Here is a 22,285-nt window from a genome sequence, read left to right on the forward strand (position 1 = left end):
GGTTTGGATAACCTGAGGTACTCTAGAATCAGTATATTTGGGTCTTTTTCATCTTCAAAAACTGCCACGAAACCCTGTTCTTGCGACATCCTCACATAAGAAGCCCTACTGTAATGTAGCAATATTGGAAATGTTGAGGTACAGTTCAGATTTGACATTCTTCTGAAAGACTGAAAATTAGGTTGTAGGTTAAGCTTATAAGATTGAGGTGTTTGTTGGGGTTTTAAAGTGGCAACTCTTCAATGATTATCAATATTCAGGTCTGGAGTGAGTTTGATTCAATTCAAAAAGCAACAAGAACACTGATAATAGTTAATTATTCATCCACTCATTTTTTTGTTGAGTACATTCTTCGTATCAGTCATTTTACGTCTACCACTCATTCGGGCAATTCAAATATTGGATTTTTTCTATATCTCTGTACTGGCCATACAAAACGCTCTGAAAATGGTCTCAGCTCAAAAAAAATATATATAATCAAAAAACTCACAAAAATTGATACGATTCATCTGCAGCTTCTCTAAATACGTTTTTAATGAAAATTTGATCACTCAAATAAATAAACAAAAATATCCACCAATGCCATCGACGCTCATAATTTCAGAGGCAGTTTCTTATGATCCATTCCTTTCTATTTTTATTTTTGCTCTTATAACTTTTTGAAAATCGACTGGAGAAATCCATGCTGATTATGAGCTTATTTATTATAAAGCATTAAATTCTTTTAAAATTGATGTATAGTTTCACACTTTTATGAATTTCTCCACACCTTTTGCAGCAGCAGCTTATTTAGTGTTGAGTGTGAAATCTCAATTTTTGCAACAATAGGCCAATTGTCAAAATAATTTGGAGGGAATGTTTTAAACAAAATTTTTGACTTTGTCTCAACAAAGCTGCAGAGTCAAAAATTTTGTTTAAAACATTCCCTTTAAATTCCTTTGTCAATTGGCCTATTGTTGCAAAAATTGAGAATTGATGTGAAGACACCTTTACTATAGTGAGTTCATGAAGGAGACCATCCACCAGAAAGTTCCACAGAAGAGGCTGAGAAAGCACACCTTCTTGTGGACAATCTTTTTCTGGTGCGATCACCATCGATCTACCTTGAAGATCGGCCCTGATCCGGCTGAAACAGAGAATGGCCTCAATCCACCTACATATGGCAGGCCGAAGAACACGCCCCCACCCAGCTTGACCATGGACTTGTACATGACATTTTCAAAAGCGCATTCAATGTCCAGGTAGGCACATAGAGCAATCTCCTTGGCAGCAAGGCTGTCCTCCACCTCCACCCTACAAGCTGATGCAGGGCTCTTCCACAGGACTTGCCAGAGGCTGATGAGCAGGCTGGTTCCTGTGGAAAGGAGTGCCTGAAAGCACGCTCTTTCTCAGATATCTTACCACCAGTCTCTAGCTGAAGCTTCTAGAGAAGACTCCAGAAAATGTCCATGAGATGCTCGAGAATCAAAACCCCACCTTGAAGATGAAGGAGTGGAATGTCCTACCAGCCAATCCAGACCTGAAAGGTTATGGATTCGTCTGTTCCCTGGATGAGGCCTGCTTCAATGCTGTTAGGTCAGTCAACTCTAGAGCCAACCTACATTTCTGGTAAGTTTCAATTGTCTCAACATCAGTCAAGGTCAATGCCCAGGATCCTCCAACTTTGTAGAATAGTTTATTGTGATTCGATTCGCATTCATTAGAGGTTACTATCAAGGATGGTAACTATTCCATGGCCGTTTTAATGAACACAATCTGCCATTTTTAATCAGCTATTACGCAGCCCAGTCGTGACCCCCAAATGCCCATCAAGTGGTTTGGATAACCTGAGGTACTCTAGAATCAGTATATTTGTGTCTTTTTCATCTTCAAAAACTGCCACGAAACCCTGTTCTTGCGACATCCTCACATAAGAAGCCCTACTGTAATGTAGCAATATTGGAAATGTTGAGGTACAGTTCAGATTTGACATTCTTCTGAAAGACTGAAAATTAGGTTGTAGGTTAAGCTTATAAGATTAAGGGTTTGTTGGGGTTTAAAGTGGCAACTCTTCAATGATTATCAATATTCAGGTCTGAAGTGAGTTTGATTCAATTCAAAAAGCAACAAGAACACTGATAATAGTTCATCCACTCATTTTTTTGTTGAGTACATTCTTCGTATCAGTCATTTTACGTCTACCACTCATTCGGGCAATTCAAATATTGGATTTTTTCTATATCTCTGTACTGGCCATACAAAACGCCCTGAAAATGGTCTCAGTTGAAAAAATATATATAATCAAAAACTCACAAAAATTGATACGATTCATCTGCAATTTCTCTAAATACGTTTTAAATGGAAATTGATCACTCAAATAAATAAACAAAAATATCCACCAATGCCATCGACGCTCATAATTTCAGAGGCAGTTCCTTATGATCCATTTCCTTTCTATTTTTAAAGGTTCACTAACGTTTTTCACGTGCTTGTGTATATTTATCATTATCTTTTCTTCATAAACATTAAATATTATTGATTTCAGTTTAAAATGAAGAAGCAAGTATCTCTCCCTAGTATAGTGAAGACAAAAATAAATAGTAAAGTAAAGGATAAACTATTTAAAAAGAAGAAATTTCGCTTGGTGAGTAGTAAACACGCAATATGAAGTAGCATGGCTGCTGATGTATAATTTTAAAGTTTATTTTTTTCTTGATTAAATTACTTTATTTTATAATATCAAGCTAGGTTTTCATTATGCAAAAATTCTTACTATAGTGGGTACATTTTTACTTTGTCTGTACTAGTGATCATTGATCAACACTTGGAATATTGATATCAAGCTTCAGTATATTTCTTTAATTTTTATTTATTTACAGATTCAAGTCTGAGCTATTAATTTTTCAGTTGACCAGTTCACCTAGTTATTCGTTATTTAAGAATGATAGAATCGATACAGAAATTAAAGTAAATTGAATTGAAGCATGCAATGACAGCTCATCCAGTTCCTACCATGACTATTTTTGTCACTCATCTTTGAAAGTACTGTGTTTATAGCAAATGTCAAAGCAGTTCCAGCTACAATATAATATTATAGAAACGTATGGCTAAAGTGCACGTCCAGTGCCCCGTATGGCTAAAGTGCACGTCCAGTGCCAACATACCTGTCATCAAATTTTTGGTTGGGATCGATTTAGTATGTTATTTTGAGCACAAAATCACAAAAATTAAACGGCGGTCACTATTGTTTTTAAAATAAACTAAGTTCAAAGTAGCACAACTTTAAATGCATTTAACCTTTAAGTAGCAACCATAAGTAGCCTACGGTAGCTAAGGTTAGGAAAAGCTTTGGGTTAGCTGAAAACTCAGATTAGGAATATCATAATTTGATGATTTCAATAATCAAAATGGCTGCTACTCATAGGTTAAATGCATGTAAAATTGAGCTACTTTGAACTTAGTTTATTTTAAAAACAATAGTGACCGCCGTTTAATTTTTACTTTCCTTGCCCTATTACCATAGGTAAGGAAAGTATTGCTTTCCGAAAAAAATAAGGTACCCCAATTTCTAGATTTCTATACGTTTCAAGGTCCCCTGTGTCCATAAAGTGGTTTTTGGGTATTGGTCTGTATGAGTGTACTGTATGTGCGTCTGTGTACACGATATCTCATCTCCCAATTAACGGAATGACTTGAAATTTGGAACGTAAGGTCCTTACAATATAAGGATCCGACACGAACAATATTTCGATATCAAATGCAATTCAAGATGGCGGCTAAAATGGCGAAAATGTTGTCAAAAACAGGGTTTTTCGCGATTTTCTCGAAAACGGCTCCAACGATTTTGATTAAAGTTATACCTGAAATAGTCATCGATAAGCTCTATCAACTAGCCACCTACTTAGATTAACCCTCAATTACACGCTAAGCGGCATAGCGTACCGCACTTCTGCATATTTGTACTTTTAAGGTGGCTGCAAGGGCTGCCATTTCCCATTGCTGCCACGTTTTCGTTCATCATACCTTTCCTGTAGTAGATGAGGGTTGGTAGGAGTGTGGGGGCGTTTCTTCAGTGTGCAGCTGACTGTTGAAGTCAGAAGACCTCATTTTTAAGATAAATCAACTTCACAATATTGCACTCAATATTTTTTTCTTTTCATCATTTTTATTTTGTTTTTTATTGCTAAAATATTGATAACCACTTTTCCTTATATACTATTATTATTATTTTGTATTTTCATAGAAGCTTGTTTTCTTTGCTAAACCAACAATTAGATGGTTGAATATACAATTTCATCAATTTCTATTTGAATAACTAGTAGTTCTGTGAACAGTAGACCTCACGCAGTATTCTCATCCACAAGTACCTGATTGAACTATAGACCTTATAGAAATACAGCAATAGACTGGCTTCTCTACACTTCTGTGTAATCACTTGTCAGCTGATTTATGATGAATAATTCTAGTCTGATTTTTACACTAATATTGGTTTATGAAGGAGGCTCCTTTTTCCTTTCATATTATCCTTGAAATTCAAAATCTCCAAAAACCTTGTATATACGTCGACGCGCAATTAAAAAAGGAACGTACCTTCAAATTTCATGAAAATCTATTACCGCGTTTCACCGTAAATGCACAACATTCAAACATTAAGAGAAATTCCAAACCGTCGACTTGAATCTTAGACCATACTTTGCTCGGTCAACTATTGTGAATAAATAAGGGTATCATATCAAAAAAGTTTTTCTCATTTTCATCACCCATGTACAGCTCAAATTTTATGAAGAAAGGTTTGAAAACACACAATTCACATGTAGCGCGCGTTCAATATCATTAGGAGGCGCCTAGCGTGTAGTTGAGGGTTGAATTGCATAAATGCCTATTGGTAAGAATGTATGTGTTTGTACAAAATTTTTACGAGCGGTCAAGGTTTGTACTAGACTGGATAAAATAAGAAATGTCTACATAAAGGAGTGTACAGATATACGCGCCGCGAACATGAGCAATTCACTTTTAATCAGCTGACTATATCTGTATTTTTACAGAAACGGTAAGATACAGATATAAAAAGCTTGGCAATAGCTGATTGCTCATGTTCGCGGCGCGTAAATCTGTTCGCACCTTAAGAGCTGAACTGAATGTAGAACCGCTATTGGATATTCTGAAGAAACGATTAGGCTTCGTTGTAAGATAAGAAGATTACGATGATGACCTATTTGTAAGTGTTTCAATGGTTGCGTTCAAAGCCACTGATTAATTCCATCGTGTTTTTTTTCGTTCAGTAAAAAACCTGATCACAGGATGGAAACTCGGCTAGTATCCTGACGCCAAAATCCGCCATCTTGAAAGAAAATGTAGCATTGTAATAATAATATAACAGTAATTTTAATTTCTAACAAGATGATGCAGTCACGTGTCGTGGTCTTGGTGCACTCAAGTCTTGGTTAGATTGATACCTTCCATTCTGTATGTATTCTGTGGCTGAACGGTTGCTCATGAGTCATGATTGATGAATGTTTCCTCTACTGCTTATATTTTTGTAAACAAAACTATAATAATTGTATCAGTGGCGGCCCGTCAGAGGAAGCAAGGGAAGCCGGGCTTCCTCTGATATTTGCTCGTATTTTCCTAATATTATATTGTTGTTAGGCCTACTGGCCTATTATTCAGCTGATATTGTTGATTATAAAATTTAGAATATCAATTATTAATGAATAATTTATTGGTATTGATCAGTGGCGGCCCGTCAGAGGAAGCAAGGGAAGCCGGAATTCCTCTGATATTTGCTCATATTTTTCTAATATTTTATTGTTGTTAGGTCTACTGGCCTATTATTCAGCTGATATTGTTGATTCTCAAATTTAGAATATTAATTATTAATGAATAATTTATTGGTATTGATAAGATTTCATAACATATCATTAATGAGAGAATATAGAAAACAAGCTTTAAATGGTGGCGGGAAGCGTGATGGTATATAGAACGCATCGCATAGCAAAGAAGGCATATAGATGGCCAAAGGAAGCCCGCTTGAACGCTGAGTCCGACAGGAATAGAATAGTACAGTGAAAAACGCGGTTGCCAAGACAACGCATGTATATATTATAGAATATAGCCAGACACATACAATTCCAGAGGAAGCCTGGCTCGAATCTGAGTCCGTCTGCGTACGCATCATACACTAAGATGAAGAAGAAGGCAGACCTCAGCACCGCAGCTCGTTTTGCACCAGAGAATAATATAGAATATTAATATTTATATACATGAAAATGGGACAACTACAAAAGTATACAATAAATGAAAATATGGGATAAATAAGAATATTATCAATAATTTTTAATAGAAATATTTTGTTTCATTATCTTTTTGTTATGCTGTTTTGTTGAAGAGGTTATGTGTACAGTTTTACTATTTACTGCTGTATCGCGCGTGTCCTTATGAAAGTTATTTGTCAGAGTGTATAAATGCTTTTAGTGACGTGAGTTGAAAGTGAAAAGTTTAATTATTTATTTAGTTCTTGAATCTCTTTCTAGTAAGTGGAAAGAAAGTGACCAAAAATAGGATTCTTCATAAATTATGTGAGTACTGAGTAGCCTGAAAACTCAATTATTTGGAATTATTGTTGACGTTTCAATTATGAATTATGTGTTCATTATAAATATTGTAGGAAAATATCTTATTTTTGGAGCATTATGGTCTTTAGGCTTCCCTTAGTTTGAAATCCACGAGCCGCCACTGAATTGTATAAAAAAATATAATTATATAAACAAAACCTATTTAATTGTATAATCAATTAAAATTGAAAACCAACAAGTGATTGGAGTTGTTTTGAATGCTTTGTAAGATATTTTAAATGTCATTAAATTTATGTAATTATGCATTTCTCTACTCCCAAATAAATAATAATGGAGTCCATTATTTGTAAACAACCTCGTATTCAGACATGTCTGTTTACATTCAGCTAATCTACGTTCTTTTCCATCGGTAGAAAAGTATGATGAGCTGATCAGTGAACGAACAGGATACATCGTATTTATTTTCTTATCAGTTAGACTAGTGATGTAAAACTCCCGGGAATTTAAGATCGAGGAAATATTACCAGGGAATTTAAGGGAAATATTCCCTAAAATCATAAATTCCCTGGAATTTATGGGAACTTAAGGAAATTTATGATTTCTTTCAAAAAATGACCAAAAAAGATGTTTTTTGTTACACATGGTCTCAATCACCTGTTATACAACAGATTTATGTAAAAAATATAAGGATGAATAACTTATAAATTGTAGTAAGTTCAAAGAAAACAGTAATTTGAAGTTCATAGACTGAAAGGAGAAATGAGCACTCAATAAATCATTCAATTGCACCTCTATTATCATGCTACTTTCATGTGTTACAAGTTGAATAAGATTTTTTTACTTGCTAATAAATGCCTGCAAATGATTTTATTCAATTTCTCCGCACAAAAATAATTGACCCCCTAAATAAAGATTAGAGTAGAATATAAATCCAAAAATTAGAAATTATAAAATACAGCAAAATAGGCTAAACTAAAACAAGGAGCATACTCGAGTTTAATTCAATATTAAAAAGAGAATAATTCCACAGCTCACAACCTTTCAAGAGTCATTGAGGCTCACTTAACTTGTAATAAGATACTAGTCCAGGCAACGAATGCTCAAAAAGATATAGAGGGAAAAGTTTGGAACCCAATTTTTGACCTCGCAGTCCTTTTAAGGATAGTGAGGGGGTAATCATATAAAAATTCCTCACTCCTACCACACTCAACACTAAAACTGCTATAAAAATTTATGGAAAGCATAAAATGATGAAATAATACATCAAATTGAAGAGAATTGAATGCTCTACAACTCACTGTCTTAAATACTCCTATAGTATACTAAAAATAAATATACTATAAATACTCCTCCAGTCAATGAAAGATTATAGAGGGAAAATTCCGGAACACAATTTTTGACCCCGTAGCTCTTCTTTTAAGGATAGTAAGGGAGTAATCATATTAAAAGTCCTCACTCCTACCCCCTGTGTGAATATAGTTATTTGTGCAACTAGTGCGCAAAGTGACTGTTTGCTGCACCGAAAGAAACGTAGGCGAGGGCGGAATGGTTTCTTGAGTGCAGCAGAGGAACTTTGCGCACGTATTTCACATTAAGTTTTTCCTACAGTTACCATTGAATATGAAAAGTGGGTAATTATGGGTAAAATTGCCTGAAATGCATCAAATGTTTTTCTGTGTAATTTTATTATTGATAAAAACCTTAATTTATTGTCAAATTGAATAAAAATTTTGTCCTTGGTTATAATATCTACTTAATAATTTGCTCGTTGTGCTTCGTTGCACCTCTGCTCACTATAGCAGCCCAGTCACTGTTACCAACTTCATTTTCATTTTGCTGCACTGTTGCTCCATATAACCTACTAAGTATTTTGCGTTGCCATGTTGCAAATCTGGAGTGCAGAAAAATTTTTCCCGCACTAGAGCGGAAAAGTGATTCTTTGCGTTCTGTAAACAGTGCAGCAATGGCCACTGAAAGTCCAAAAAGTTGGAAAAGTAACTGTCTTTTCAAAGATTTTACACTTTTAAAAGTGGATATCTCAAAAACTAAAGAAGATATCACAAAACTCCACTGTACAAAACTTGTAGGAAATTTATCTAGCTTCATTTTTATTCAGTTAGCCATGTCGCTGAAATGCATTGTTTCCCATTTACATGCGTGTCAGCCAGAAATGAAAAAATGCAACTTTTAAACTACCCTCATCCCCTAAGCTCAAGGAGTAGGGATGAGGACTTTTGATATGTTCACCTTCTAACTAGTTCAAACAAAGCTGCAAAGTCAAATATTGTGTTCCAAACATTCCCTCCTAATTTCCCTGACAATTATTGATCTATTGTTGTTAAACTGTAAATTTCACACTGAACACTATAACGGCTGCAACAATCGTTGGAAGATGCGTAAAATAATGAGACCATAGATGAAATTGAAGAAAATATAATGCTCTATGAGCCCATGATTAGCACGGATTTTTTCAATGAGTCGTTGAAAATTTATAAAGCCAAAAAGATGAAAAAATTGGAGCCGGAAGGGGTTTTCTTCAAAATGTGATACCTTAGAGAGCTCATACCTAGAAAACAATAAGAGAATGAAACTTGTAGGATAATTTTTGAGCTTTAATATTATGTTCGATAAAAATTTTCGAGCGCGTATATTGTTCGAGATATATGCAAAAAACAAAATAATATGGCACTTTCAAACCACCCCCACCACCTTAGCACAGGGGGTAGAAGTGAGGACTTTTGATATGTTTACCCCTTACTACCCTTGAAAGAGCTAGTGTAAAAAGTTGTGTACCAAAATTTTCCCTCTATAATCTTTCATTGACTGGACTGTACGAGTATTTAAAAGACAGTGAGTGAGTGAGCAAAAACAGGCTCAAAGAATGATGATTTATTGATTATATGAATGTAAAATGTGGCTGTGCTTGATCAATATCAAATAAAATGATGATTTATTGATTATATTGATGTAAAATATGAGTGGGATTGATCAATTTCAATAATTTTTAGAACAATTTCTAAATTCCCTTAAGCTCCCATAAATTCCCAAAATTTCTTGGCCTCGGAAATATTGCCAAATCATAAATTCCTTCCCACTGGGAATATTTCCGATCCACATCACTAAGTTAGACCAAAGACCTTGAAGAGGTATAAACCCACAATGCCTATGCCTTCCCAATGCTAGCTCTTGAAATTAAAGGCTACCATTGAGGTATTTTAGCGCGAGATGTTATATAATATAAAAAATATGTATATGTTTGTAATATTATAGATTACAAAAATCTTCAAGATCTCTAGTATGTAATAATCTTCCAGGTTGTCCCCTCAATGGTCGATTTCAATTCCAAGTATACTAGCACTGCATGTGAGTCTATGCATCGTTCAACGACCAAACAGTGCTTCATTCAGAGTCACGTTCACTCACTGATCAGTGGCTTTGAATGCAACCAATATCGTAGCTGCGTTATGAGTTATTTCGTTTCTATGGTAACAAGTTTCTAAGACTAATTTAAAATTTCAAGGTAAAATATTTGCCTTACATCCTGTTTTTTTCTTTGCTTACTTCAATATAAATTTTCTTTTTTGGTCTAATATTTATTTCATATTAGACGAAATTATTCTCTTTTTCTCTTATATTGTAACTTATATCTTGTATAGTGCTCTCGAGTCTTTCAACGAAAGCAAGCTTCTTATGCAACTATTGTGAGACTAATCTGTCTTTACCATTCCTTGTCAATAATAGCAATGCCTCACTTTTAAACAATGCTTACAGTTTAAAGTAAATGTTACCATAGTAAAACGCCTCTTGAAATCTTTGATGCACAAAACTTAAAAATTTTATCGTACTTCTATAATTTTTTTCCGGCAATATTGTATTTTTCCTTCTATTGATGTCGTGAAAGAGTTTATAGATTTTTTCATGTTTTGTGTGTTTAAATTCCTAATTAATTACTTATTTTGATTAACTTATTGAGCAATGTTCATTGCTTGAATAGTATCAATGTTTTTTTTTATTTTATCTTCGGCACTGCCTTAGTACCAAACCTCTCGTTTTCATTTTATAATTTTCTTCCACAGTTGCACAAGAAGAGAGAACTGAAACAGTTAGTCAAAAATCGAGGAGTTGTACACATCAATCACATTCCACACGGATTCTATGAGGAAGAACTTTTCAAATACTTCTCTCAATTTGGTGTCCTTACAGCTGTCAAGGTCCCACGCAGCAATAAGGTATAGTAAATTCAACAAATATGAATTTTGATATATTTATTAACTAAAGAATTTAAGAATACTTTTCAACCTATTGTACTCCCAGCAAATTGAAGTTTATCAACTACGATAACTACTACAATATTCACTTCAATATTTTTCCTACCTTGATTCACAACATGGTAATCTTTCGATTCATCTATTGCTTATCTTTAATATTCCTGGTAAAATAAATATTTTATTCTGTTACTCATTATAAAAATTGTTGAATTCATGTGAAACTTGATTATCCAATCGACAGTGCTTTTCTTAACCACCAAAGCCCTTTGTTTCGCTCTCACCAATATCCCATTGTTTTTTCAGCTTTTTCAATAATAGTTGAGCGATGAAATTCAATATATCTGTTATAAAGAACGATTCTCTACAGTTAAATTCAAATTACTCCTAGATTTTACTCGAATCAAGTGAATCTTCATAAGATGTATTTCAAGCATTTTTATAGAATATTGTCTTATTGTAACTTTCATAAATACGTTACTGCCATCAACTCGAAAAAGAAAACAAATATTCTCATAATACCTTGTGTTTCTAGGACAAGTTTTTTCATTTGTTAATCTATAAGCTTCAGTTCAAAACTTGGTAGTCTTCTTAGATGAGTATCATAATGATAACATGATAACTCTATTCAAAGATAATTTATTTGAAAATGATTGCACTCGTTTTCAGACTGGGAACGCGAAAGGATGCGCTTTTGTTGAATTCGATGACAAAGATGTGGCGCAGGTAGCGGCCGATGCCATGAACAACTATCTTATGTACGATTGTCTTCTCAAAAGTAAGTGAAAATATTCTTTGATAATATTATCGCGTTTAACCTGAAATATAACAATTAAATACTAGTAGTCCAGAGAACAGTAGAATTTGCTACATTCACTAAAACCACTACTGACTGCCACTCGTTCGCCTATTCACACACAAACACACACATACAAATTGGATTTAGAGTATGATTATATGAATGCAATAGGATCGGTGGTGGACGCTGAGAAATAGAAGTTCTTTACATTTTTGAGCGAGGATGCACTGTTGAAGAGATAAAAAATCTGAAACTTCAAATGTTGGTCTTGTGTGGTGGGGGGGGGGGGAATGATTGAATTATAAAAAATTCAAAATTTTCAACATGTGATGTATGAAATAAGACCGCCTTGGAGCGCTGGAAAATAAAAGTTTCTTACACTTTTGAGCTAGGATGCATGGCTAAAGAGATAAGAAATCTGATACTTGAAATTTGGGACTTTGTGAGGAAGGGGGGAATTATCGAATTCTAATTTTTTAAAATTTGAACATGTGATATATGAAATAAGATCACCTTGGAGCGCTGAGGAGAATGAGCCCAATTTGAACCTGATATGATTAAGTATTGAAAAGTTAGGTTGATTTTTAGGGTAAAATTTCCGAATAAAGGGCCGCCATCTTGAAACGGAGTTGAATTAAAAAATTTCAAATACATACGTTTCAGCGCCGTGCTTCAAAGTACTTGTATACCAAATTTTATCCAAATCGGACCATAACTGCGACTGTAACTGCAGTACAAACAAACAAACAGATAAACGCTGATTGACTTGAAACATAGAATTCGCTTCGCTCATTCAATAATTGTAATTTCATGATAGTACATTTATTTTCATCTTGATAAGCTGGCCGATTTGGCTTGAGACCTGCTTTTTCATTATTTTAGAAAGAGAATAACTTTGTGTTTTTCATGAGTGATCACACATTCGCTGACTGCAATATTGAGTGAACGCTGCTGTACAAACCAATAGTACTTACTATTTTCTGTCCATTGTCTCATTGCATGTTAAAATACTAACAATATATTTTAATACTTTTTAAATCCAACAATCAGATGGCTACTGGTATTATTAGTTTGTAATATGTCATGCAACCGGGCCCTGGAGAAGAGAAATTGATTACAAATCAGGGATTTTATAAAAAATGAACGCTTTGGTGTAATGTCCAAGTGCAAATCAGGTGAAGCCGGTTTCGATTCCCGCTTGTTCAAATACTTTTCTAAAGTAACGTTCATCGATTTTGCATCTAACGTTCAGTGTTTCAGGGCCGGTTTCCGAGCTCGGGATTTAGCTAAGTTCTAGACTTTAAACAGCTGGAGTCAGAAGATTGGCTTTCCGAAACGGGGCCATGTTTAGTCCACGTTAAAATTTAATTTCGAAAACTAGAAGATTGAACACAAAATAAAATAAAGAGAAAATAGTGTAAAGTTTCAGCTACTTTAAATTATTTAGGATTATTTCATTTCATCAAGGAAAAACTTTTCCAATTATAGAAATGAGATAATAAATATTATCATAAAATTAATTACTACGCCCCGTTTCAGAAAGCCAATTTTCTGACTGCAGCTATTAAAAATCAAGAGCTAAGCTAAATCCCAAGCTTGGAAACCGGCCCTTGGTGAAAATTATGTTCTGGTAGACTTTTAACTGTCAAAACCACTTTTTTATTGAGGAAAAAGGGTTACTATAATAATATATAGTCCGGCCTCCGTAAGAAGTGACTCGGGACTCAATACTTTGATCATTTTGGCTGTACCAAAACATAATCATTTATTATAATTTACTTGTGTCTTATGTATCTTGTATTTTGGCAAAATAAATAGATTAAAAAATAAAATATTTCTCTTCATAGCACAAGACAGGTTATAGGGGAACCCACTTTTACTGAATATCCTATTCCAATGAAGATGGGCCTATTAGGTTTGACTTGGAGAAGATCTCTGTTAGGGTACACACACACTGAAGGCGGAGCGGAGCGTGGCGTGGCGTGGTCAGAGTGTTCATGATACACACAGGAAGCGTCTGAGCGTCAAGCATCAAGGGCCTAGAAGAGTAGAGTAGAAGAGTACAAGAGTAGACCAGACTGGCACTCGCACTGTGACGCTCCGCCTGTAGACGCTCCAAAATACAAAACAGTTTGTTCCAAAGTTTGACGCTACGCTCCGTGAATAGACGCTTCCATTGTGATGCGTCTTATTACTTAACATGATATTGTTCACGACGCTCCTCAATGCCACACTCCCGCTCCGCCTTCAGTGTGTTTGTACTCTTGATGTACCTTCACATTCATACTGTCACTCTCATTTCATTTAGTTTTTCTTTAAAGCTTCGAGTTATGATAATTTATTCCAAATATGATTTATTTATTCATAAATTAAATTAATTCAAATGTATTACATTATTTACTAATTTATTCAATTATAAGAGAGAATCTTTTATTATGAAACAAATACAGCAACTAAAACAAAAATCTGAAACTGATGTACCTATATTTGCTGATTTTCTCATCTAATATTCAATATTTATGAAATGTAAATGAGCCCCTCATAAATTAGATTTCTTTTTTAATCGTTGTTGATTTTCTCATAAATATTATCTTCTTTCCATAGCTAAGTACATTGCCCCTGACAGACAGAAGCCTATCTCATTCGACAGAAATGGCAAGCCTTGGGTGAATGGAAGCCCGACGTTTGCAGCCGATATGAGAAGGAAAGGAGACAGAAGGAATAAGGAGAAGCCGGTCAACAATATCGAGGCTTTTGCCAAGAAAACAAGGAGTTCTGTGGCTAAACTGCACAGGAAGCTAACCTCCAGGGCTGGAGTTGATTATGATTTTCAGGTCAGTTGCTATTATCATTCAACAAATAATTATAATATCAGAAAATTGTAATATTCGTGCCTACCAAGGTGATTTAAATGATTTTATTTCGGCTTTTTCACATACATTACACTACATTGACAACCTCGACATCAAAATTCAATATATTTACAATATTCTATTAACCTGACAACGGTCTCAGGACCAGATTTTTCTTTGACTACCTATGTATTTGTGTGCGTCCATATATGCCATACGCTAATAATAATAATAATCATTCCATAGTTGGAAAGGGTACGCGACTAGGTGCCACCCCGACTAGTTGTCCCCTTTTAAAACCGGTTTTTAGGGGACAAGTAGACGTGAGCCATACCCGTCTAGTTGTATCCTTTCTGAGGAGGTGACAGCTAGTCGGGGGGACACCCTGTCGTGAGAGTGCGAAGTGTCAAGTTGTCGTTTACGGTCGGGACTAGTTGACACCTCCGGTCCAGTAGGTGTCAAGTAGTCGGGGGGACAACTTGACGGCAGTGGCATATTTTTACGAGGGTACAAGTAGTCATCTACGGTCACGACAACCTATCCCCTCGACTCCACTCCACAAGAAATCACCATTCCGGCTGGCTCTTCATTTTAAAGTTGGAAAATGAAGCCAAGCTATCAAGTTCTATATGAAAAGGCATTAAGATTCCTAATTTTGTATTTTCAACATCACGTCTTTGTGCGCCTTTTCAACAATGGTGCAATCAAGAATAAGTATAGAAACAGACTGGATGTTGAAAGAGCCTCAAAATATTTGTCTAGCATTAGTGACAAGTTATTCGTAATCTTGAGTAATCAATAAACTTTAAACCGGTTTCATGTTTATATGAAACATCTTTAAACTTATACTATCATATACATTATAAACTTATTTATTAACTTTATATTATTAATACACTTATTTATAAACTTGTACTGATTGCAATCTGAACGCAAGTGTGTATAAATAATTATTTATCCTCATATTAATTACCAGACTTCATGTAATACCTCAGTTGATAACCAGACTGATAGCTTCATCTGCCATATCATTGATGAATGAAAATTTAACTGTCCTAGCATTAGGCTCAATTTACTCGTAAACGGTGCGTCTGACGGGAAAATATAACTGAACAAAATGTGTTTAGAATATTGTGTTCTAAATCTGGTTCATTCATCAAGAGGGCTTATTATTCATTTTTTCTGTTTTCAACCAACTCGATAAAATTTGTCCTAAAAATAGCAAAGACGGCGAATATCTCCCGAACCGTGCGTTTGACGGGAAAATGTTACTGAACCAAAAGTGCTTGAAATTCAATTCTACATCATAACCAGTAATAAAAATTGCTTGATCCCTCCTCCCTACGCCGCGGGGGTGTAAGTCGTGCCAACTGGTGCTCTGTAGGTGACAAGTAGTCGGGGTGACAACTTGACGCCAGCGTGCAAGGTGTCATGTAGACGTGAGCCATCCCCGTCTACTTGTCTCCTTTCTAAGGAGGTGTCAACTAGTCGAGGGGACACCCTGACGCGAGGGTGTGAGGTGTCATGTTGTCGTTTACGGTCATGACTAGTTAGTTGGCACCTTTGGTCCAGTAGGTGTCAAGTAGTCGGGGGGACAACTTGACGGCAATGGCATATTTTTACGAGGGTACAAGTAGTCGCCTATGGCCGAAATGACCAGGTGTCAAGTAGTCGGGGTGACAACTAGACGGCTACCCGATGGAAAATAATGAGATATTGCATTTATTCAAATGGTAATTAATGAATAATTATCATTAAACCAAAATCCAAATTAAATGCTATAAATCACCCCGGAGGCGTCTGCTACTGCAAATATTGACAACAGGGTTAACAGCTAGATGGAAAGTCGATGAGATCTACTATCCAAAAATTATTTACCAGTCTGGGAATCGAACCCGGTACCTCCTGATTGCTAGTCAGGAATGCTTACTCTTTCACCAAACTGACAAACTCTGGATAATGGATAGATGATTTATTTGAACAAAGCAAATACATTATAATGCACAAAAGCATTCCACAATGTCTTTCATAAGAATAAGTACAATATTAACAATTTTATTTTACAAACATTATCAAGCCGACTTGAGTGGAAGAACATAATTTAATCTAGTCTGACCATTCAACTGACAAGAAAATTAAGTTTCAAGTACCTAAATTAAAAGTAATTTTTTAGTATTTAAAAGAAAACTTTCAGCAATCTTAGCTGTTGAATTCCCTCACCAACCATTCCCTATAACGCAGAGCATCCCTAAGATACCCAACAAGGTGGTACCAATAACAATGTCTACCATTCAAATAACTAATTATTGTATCCTCACTCATATATGTGTAACGAAACCACGCCTGTCTTATCTCCCCTAGTACTTTACACTTACCCATGAAGTGGAGCAATCTCTCAGGCTCTCTACTGTTACATAAGGAACATATATGCCTATTCTCCTCTCTATCTGGTCTGAAGTTTAGAGGCAGAATGGAAACTCTAGCTCTAAAAATTATATTTTTATGAAACTCCTCTTGTAAGTCATTCAAATACGTGCGATCTCCTAAGTCTACCAGTAAAGAAGAGTACATACTATGATATACTGACTGATCCGCTCGCTCTCTCCATGCAATACAAGTTCTCTGCTTCACTTCTAGCAACATTTGATTCATGGAATTCCACCATCTGTCCACTTGAATTGTGCTATCAGACCATTCTATGGTTATATAATAGCGCTGACAGAGACTTAGCCAAACCTTATACCAACCGCATTTCCTGACAAAGAATTCATACGCTATTCTACGTGGATATCGACTCTCTGGCATATTGAATACTTTATTAATATAATTCATATGAACTCTCAATGTGTAGATCCACATCAGCTCCATACCGCACTCTTAATAGATCACATAGTCAGGGGTATTCTTGGGAAGGCCAAATAATCTTTTAATGAAATATTTTTGAAAATGTTCTACTCGGTCACTATGCAAGTAGCCCCACACTTGTGCTGAATATGTCACTGTAGACTCACATGCCGCACTAAAAACATGCCACTTGGCTGAAAGGGGAACTGTCTCATTCTGGATTAGGCTTCTCCACATACTATTAATACCATATCTCGCCGCTGTTTTTCTATCATCCCTATGCCTTTTTAGTGACATGGAGGACGTGAATATTACCCCCAAATATCTATACTGATTCACAACCTCCACAATCTCATCTCCATAGAACCATTTTTCACTTCTTCTAAGTTTACCACCTTTCCGGAAGACAACAATTTTAGATTTTTCCATATTTACAACTAAGTTCCACTTAATGCAATAACTTCTTGATTTATTTATCATTTTTTGCAAGGGAATTCGGGTATCGGCTAATATAACGACATCGTCAGCATACATGAGCCCATTTAAATCTAGGTTTCCCACAGATATTCCTCCACCTATATAATCGCAAAGTTCATGTATAAGGGAGAATAAAATTGGTGAGGCTAAACAGCCTTGTTTTACGCCGCTATTTATTGCAAATTCGGCCGACAATCCTCTACCACTGTTACACCAAATTATACACCTATTATCGCTATAAATCCCCTCTAAACTATTTATAAATTTACTAGATAGACCTATTTCATACAATCTGAAAAATAACGCATTCCTATCAATATTGTCATATGCTCCTTTGAAATCGATGAAAAAACCGTATAGTTTTCTTTTTTTTACTTGTAAAAAGTAATCAACAATGCTATGGAGAACAAATATGTTATCGACAGTCCAGTAACCAGAACGAAAGCCTGTCTGACATTCTTTCATAATAAACCTGGTTTGCTCCCACTTGTTGGCCACTCTATTGCTCATTATGCCCATGAAAAGTTTTGTCAAATATTCATACATGAGATGCCCCTATTATGAAGAGGAAAAATAATCGCTCGTTTAAAAGATTCAGGGGTTTCTCCATAATATTGTTGAATGCTTTTAAGAGCAGTATTTTGAATCTCTTCGGGGCTTTTTTTTATAAAAATCGGCTACAATTCTATCCTCTCCAGGAGCTTTATTGTTACACATTTTAGTAAGTACAGCATCTAATTCAATCATTTTTAGTTCTTTATCTAGAGATTCTATTTCTACCCAAACAAAGCTCTATTTCTAGTTCTGCAAACAAAGCTGGCTCACTGAGTCTAACAGGAGGAATCAAATAGATTTGAAAAATAATTGATCCACATGTCAGATTTTATAGGAATGATTTGAGTCGGACGGCTCCTTTGAAAGTTTTTATAAGATCCCAGAAGTCCTTGGAGTTATTCACACTTTGAAATTCATTGTTGACCTACTACAAACCTACGACAAGCATTTATTTATACGATGCACTGTTGTCGAGTTATAAGCCCTGAAAGAGCAAAAAATAGGATAAAAACCTGTTATTTTAGCAATTACACACCTTCAAGAGCGAATATTTCTGGAACTGTTGGGAATATCACAAAATTCCACTGAACAAAAAGTGTTGAGAATTCATCAAGCTTCATTTCTGAAAGTTAGTTATGTCGGTTGAACGCATTGTTCTCAAGATATGAGCGTGGAAGCAAAACGCTGAAAAATGCAACTTTTAAACCACTCTCTTCCCCTTAGCACATGAGTTAGGAATGGGGACTTTTGATATGTTCTTCTCCTAACTAGTCTTAACAAAGCTGCAAAGTCAAAAATTGTGTTCAAAACATTCCCTTCAATTTCCTTTGTCAATTGGTCTATTGTTGCAAAACTGGAGTTTTCACACTCAACAATAAAGCTGCTGCAACTGCAATACTTTTTGTAGGGAAATGCGTAAAAGTGTGAAATTATACATCAATTATTTAAAAATATACATCAAAATTTTTTATTTTACTTCTTATATAGTACGGTATTTAAGTATAATGAAATATTTTTCATATCATTTGAAATGTCTTTTTAATCAATAAAATGTCTAATACACATTTTCATCTGTTATTTATTCATATGCATCATATCTCTGGAATGTTGAGTACAATAATGGCTTGTTTCAGTTTTTTGCTTCTCCTGAACAATTTTTTATTTGCCACTTACAACGTTATGGTTTAGCACCCTTCAATTATTAATTCATTAGCATTTGAATAATTGCAATATCTTAGTAATTTCCATCCATTTTCTAATATATTCTATCTTTGATCCTGTCTGGTATGATTCGAAATCTGACCAATTTGTTGAATGGTAGTGGACTGGTTTGAAGGTGGGATCGCTTTTTATTTCACAATACTGGAAACCCTTATATATTTTTATCTCGACGGAGATTGTAGCAGCAATATCAGTGGTAAGAGTCTGCAGACACATTCTGCACAGGTCAATATAATATCTCATAGCAGATATTACTTTGAGCTCTATACCGAGCCCATCAAGGTTGTGTTTCTATGCGTTGTCAACCCGCACACATTATACTAACATCGCTTTAACGTGGAGCATATTAGAATCACCATCACCAGCAACGTATGTAAAAAACAACATCGCAGTTTATAAATTCAATAGCCGTTAAGTTACATCGTCGAATTGCCGTCTGAATCATTTATTGGTTCTTGTGATATGGTATTCAGTGGTGTATCCAGGAAAAAATTTGGGGGGGATCATAACATTGGAGTAGAAAGCACCTAAACTTTGGGGGTGACACCGGGAGGTTTCAAAATTGTGAAAATATACCTTCAATTCGGTGCGTTATTACACAATTTCCACTTGAAAACAAACATTTCATTCAAGTTTTTTTGGTGTTCAGTAGGCCATTTAATCAACATCAAAAAATAGGATTAAAAGCTGTTATTTTAACAATTTTACACATTCAAGAGCGTATATATCGAAAACTGTTGAAGATATCACAAATCACCACAGAACAAATATTGTAGAGAATTTATCAAGCTTCGTTTCTGAATAGTTAGTCATGTCGGTTGAACGCATTTTTCTCAAGATATGAGAGTGGAAGCAATACATTGAAAAATGCAACTTTTAAACCACCCTCATCCCTTTAGCACAAGGGATAGGGATGGGGACTTTTGATATGTTCACCCCCTAACTGGTCCCAACAAAGCTTCAAAGTCAAAAATTGTGTTCAAAATATTCTCTCCAAATTCCTTTGTCAATTGGTCTATTTTTGCGTAACTGAAGATCTCACACTAAACACTGAAGCTGCTGCAAAAGTCGTGGGGATGTGCGTAAACTTGTAAAATTATACATCAAATTGAAGAGAATGTTATGCTCTATAAGCTTATGATCAGCATGGATTTTTCCCATCGATATTCAAAAAGTTATAAGAGCAAAAATAGCGAAAAATTGAGGAGAAATGGGTTTTTTTTTTAAATGTCACATCTTTTAGAGCGGATATCTCGAAAAGTGAAAGAGATATAGAAAAAGTTGTTTGATCAATATTATAGGAAATTATGTAAGCTTTAATTTCTTATAGAATAGTCATGTCTGTAAAATGCATAGTTTTCTAGTTATATGCGAGAAACCAAAAAATTGTACCTTTGAACCACCCCTACCCCCTTAGCACAGGGGGTTGGGGTGGAAAATTTTTATATGTTTACCTCCTCACTACCCTAAACAGAACTGCCTGATCAAAAATTGTCTTCCAAAATTTTCCCTCTCTACCCTTTTTTGAGCATTCATTGCCTGGACTATATGGTTTTTTGATTAAATAACAAATAGAATGGAATGAAATAGAATTTTATTAGTCATTCAATTGTTTTAAAAAATATTGATTTTGTAGAAGGCCTTCTCATTATTATATAACAAGCTTGAATGCTTCAATTTTGGCTCCAATAAAGTACTATTTCAAGCAACTTTAAACATAGGCTTAGTTTTAACTTGCTTGCTTAACAATTTTTTTCAAGTGCTCAAACTCATATTTTTTTCAAATAAACCTTTTTTTCAAATAATAGAAGCATGTGTCCCCCCGACTACGGTAAGTGCTATCTGTAGTTTCTCTATCCCCTGCTACCTAGTCCGTACGCACTAAATCACTCACTGTCTATAAGAAAATAGCTCATAATTATTATTATTGCTATTGCAGTGCTATTCTCTCATCCCTTATATATGTCTCGACTTTCATAGAACAATAAAATTAAAATATGGCATTAGATGCTAATCTCTTTCGGGGGGGGGGGGGATTTATCTCATTCCCCCCCCCTCCTTGGATACACCACTGACGGTATTGATTATGTCATTTAACTGTAGTTAAATTTGATAGACGTGCTTGCAACTGGCAGTAGATCAGTTAATGATCTATTCTATTGTTGACACTCGTTGACCACTCGTGTTTTCAGAAAAGGTATGTTGTTTAGAAGGTTGCACCTAATAGAGTTGAAATTTTAATTCAAAATTTCGAATTCAAATTTTCTGTAAGTCATTATACAATACAAATTATAAACCTATCAAATTACATCTATCATTTTCAATATGATAAAAATTAAATTGTCAGACTTATATTGTAAGTGTACATTTATTATGAATCTCCATAAACTTGGATATTCTGAGAATAATTTGGTTTGTGATTTGTTGATGTCGAGTCAATTTCCATATACTGTATATAATATACACACGTCTATTTGAAATTTTTTAAAACACCATCTCCCGGTTGCACGTACGTCTATTAAATTTATCCGCGATTAACTTACGTTATCTATCTATCGAGAGCAGTGATTGAATTGGACAATGCGATGATGACATTTAACGCGGTTAAATTTGTTTTCAATATATTCTTACAGACTCTTATCAGAGTATAGGAATTGTCAAAATTTATAACACATACGGTAACACAAAAAGGAGAAGAAAATCACACAAAACTCTCTC

At 34.9% G+C, this 22,285-nt stretch overlaps 1 protein-coding gene across 4 annotated transcripts in view; it reads left to right on the forward strand.

Moving 5' to 3' along the window:
- The window catches only part of LOC111058688 (MKI67 FHA domain-interacting nucleolar phosphoprotein), a 105,645-nt gene that overhangs the window by 1,109 nt on the left and 82,251 nt on the right, over nucleotides 1-22,285 (forward strand). The window contains exons 1-4 of one of the 4 annotated variants that reach the window (XM_039434272.1): nucleotides 2,428-2,623; nucleotides 10,631-10,783; nucleotides 11,489-11,597; nucleotides 14,223-14,452. In XM_039434272.1, the coding sequence (XP_039290206.1) occupies nucleotides 2,531-2,623; nucleotides 10,631-10,783; nucleotides 11,489-11,597; nucleotides 14,223-14,452 (585 nt within the window). In that variant the 5' untranslated portion in view covers nucleotides 2,428-2,530. Of the gene's footprint in view, nucleotides 1-2,414; nucleotides 2,624-10,630; nucleotides 10,784-11,488; nucleotides 11,598-14,222; nucleotides 14,453-22,285 lie in introns of those variants that run through there. The other 3 variants (XM_039434273.1, XM_039434270.1, XM_039434271.1) reach the window with 3 other exon arrangements.

Source organism: Nilaparvata lugens, chromosome 8 (genome assembly GCF_014356525.2).
Source record: "Nilaparvata lugens isolate BPH chromosome 8, ASM1435652v1, whole genome shotgun sequence".
In the NCBI taxonomy this organism is placed as follows: Eukaryota; Metazoa; Arthropoda; class Insecta; order Hemiptera; family Delphacidae; genus Nilaparvata; species Nilaparvata lugens.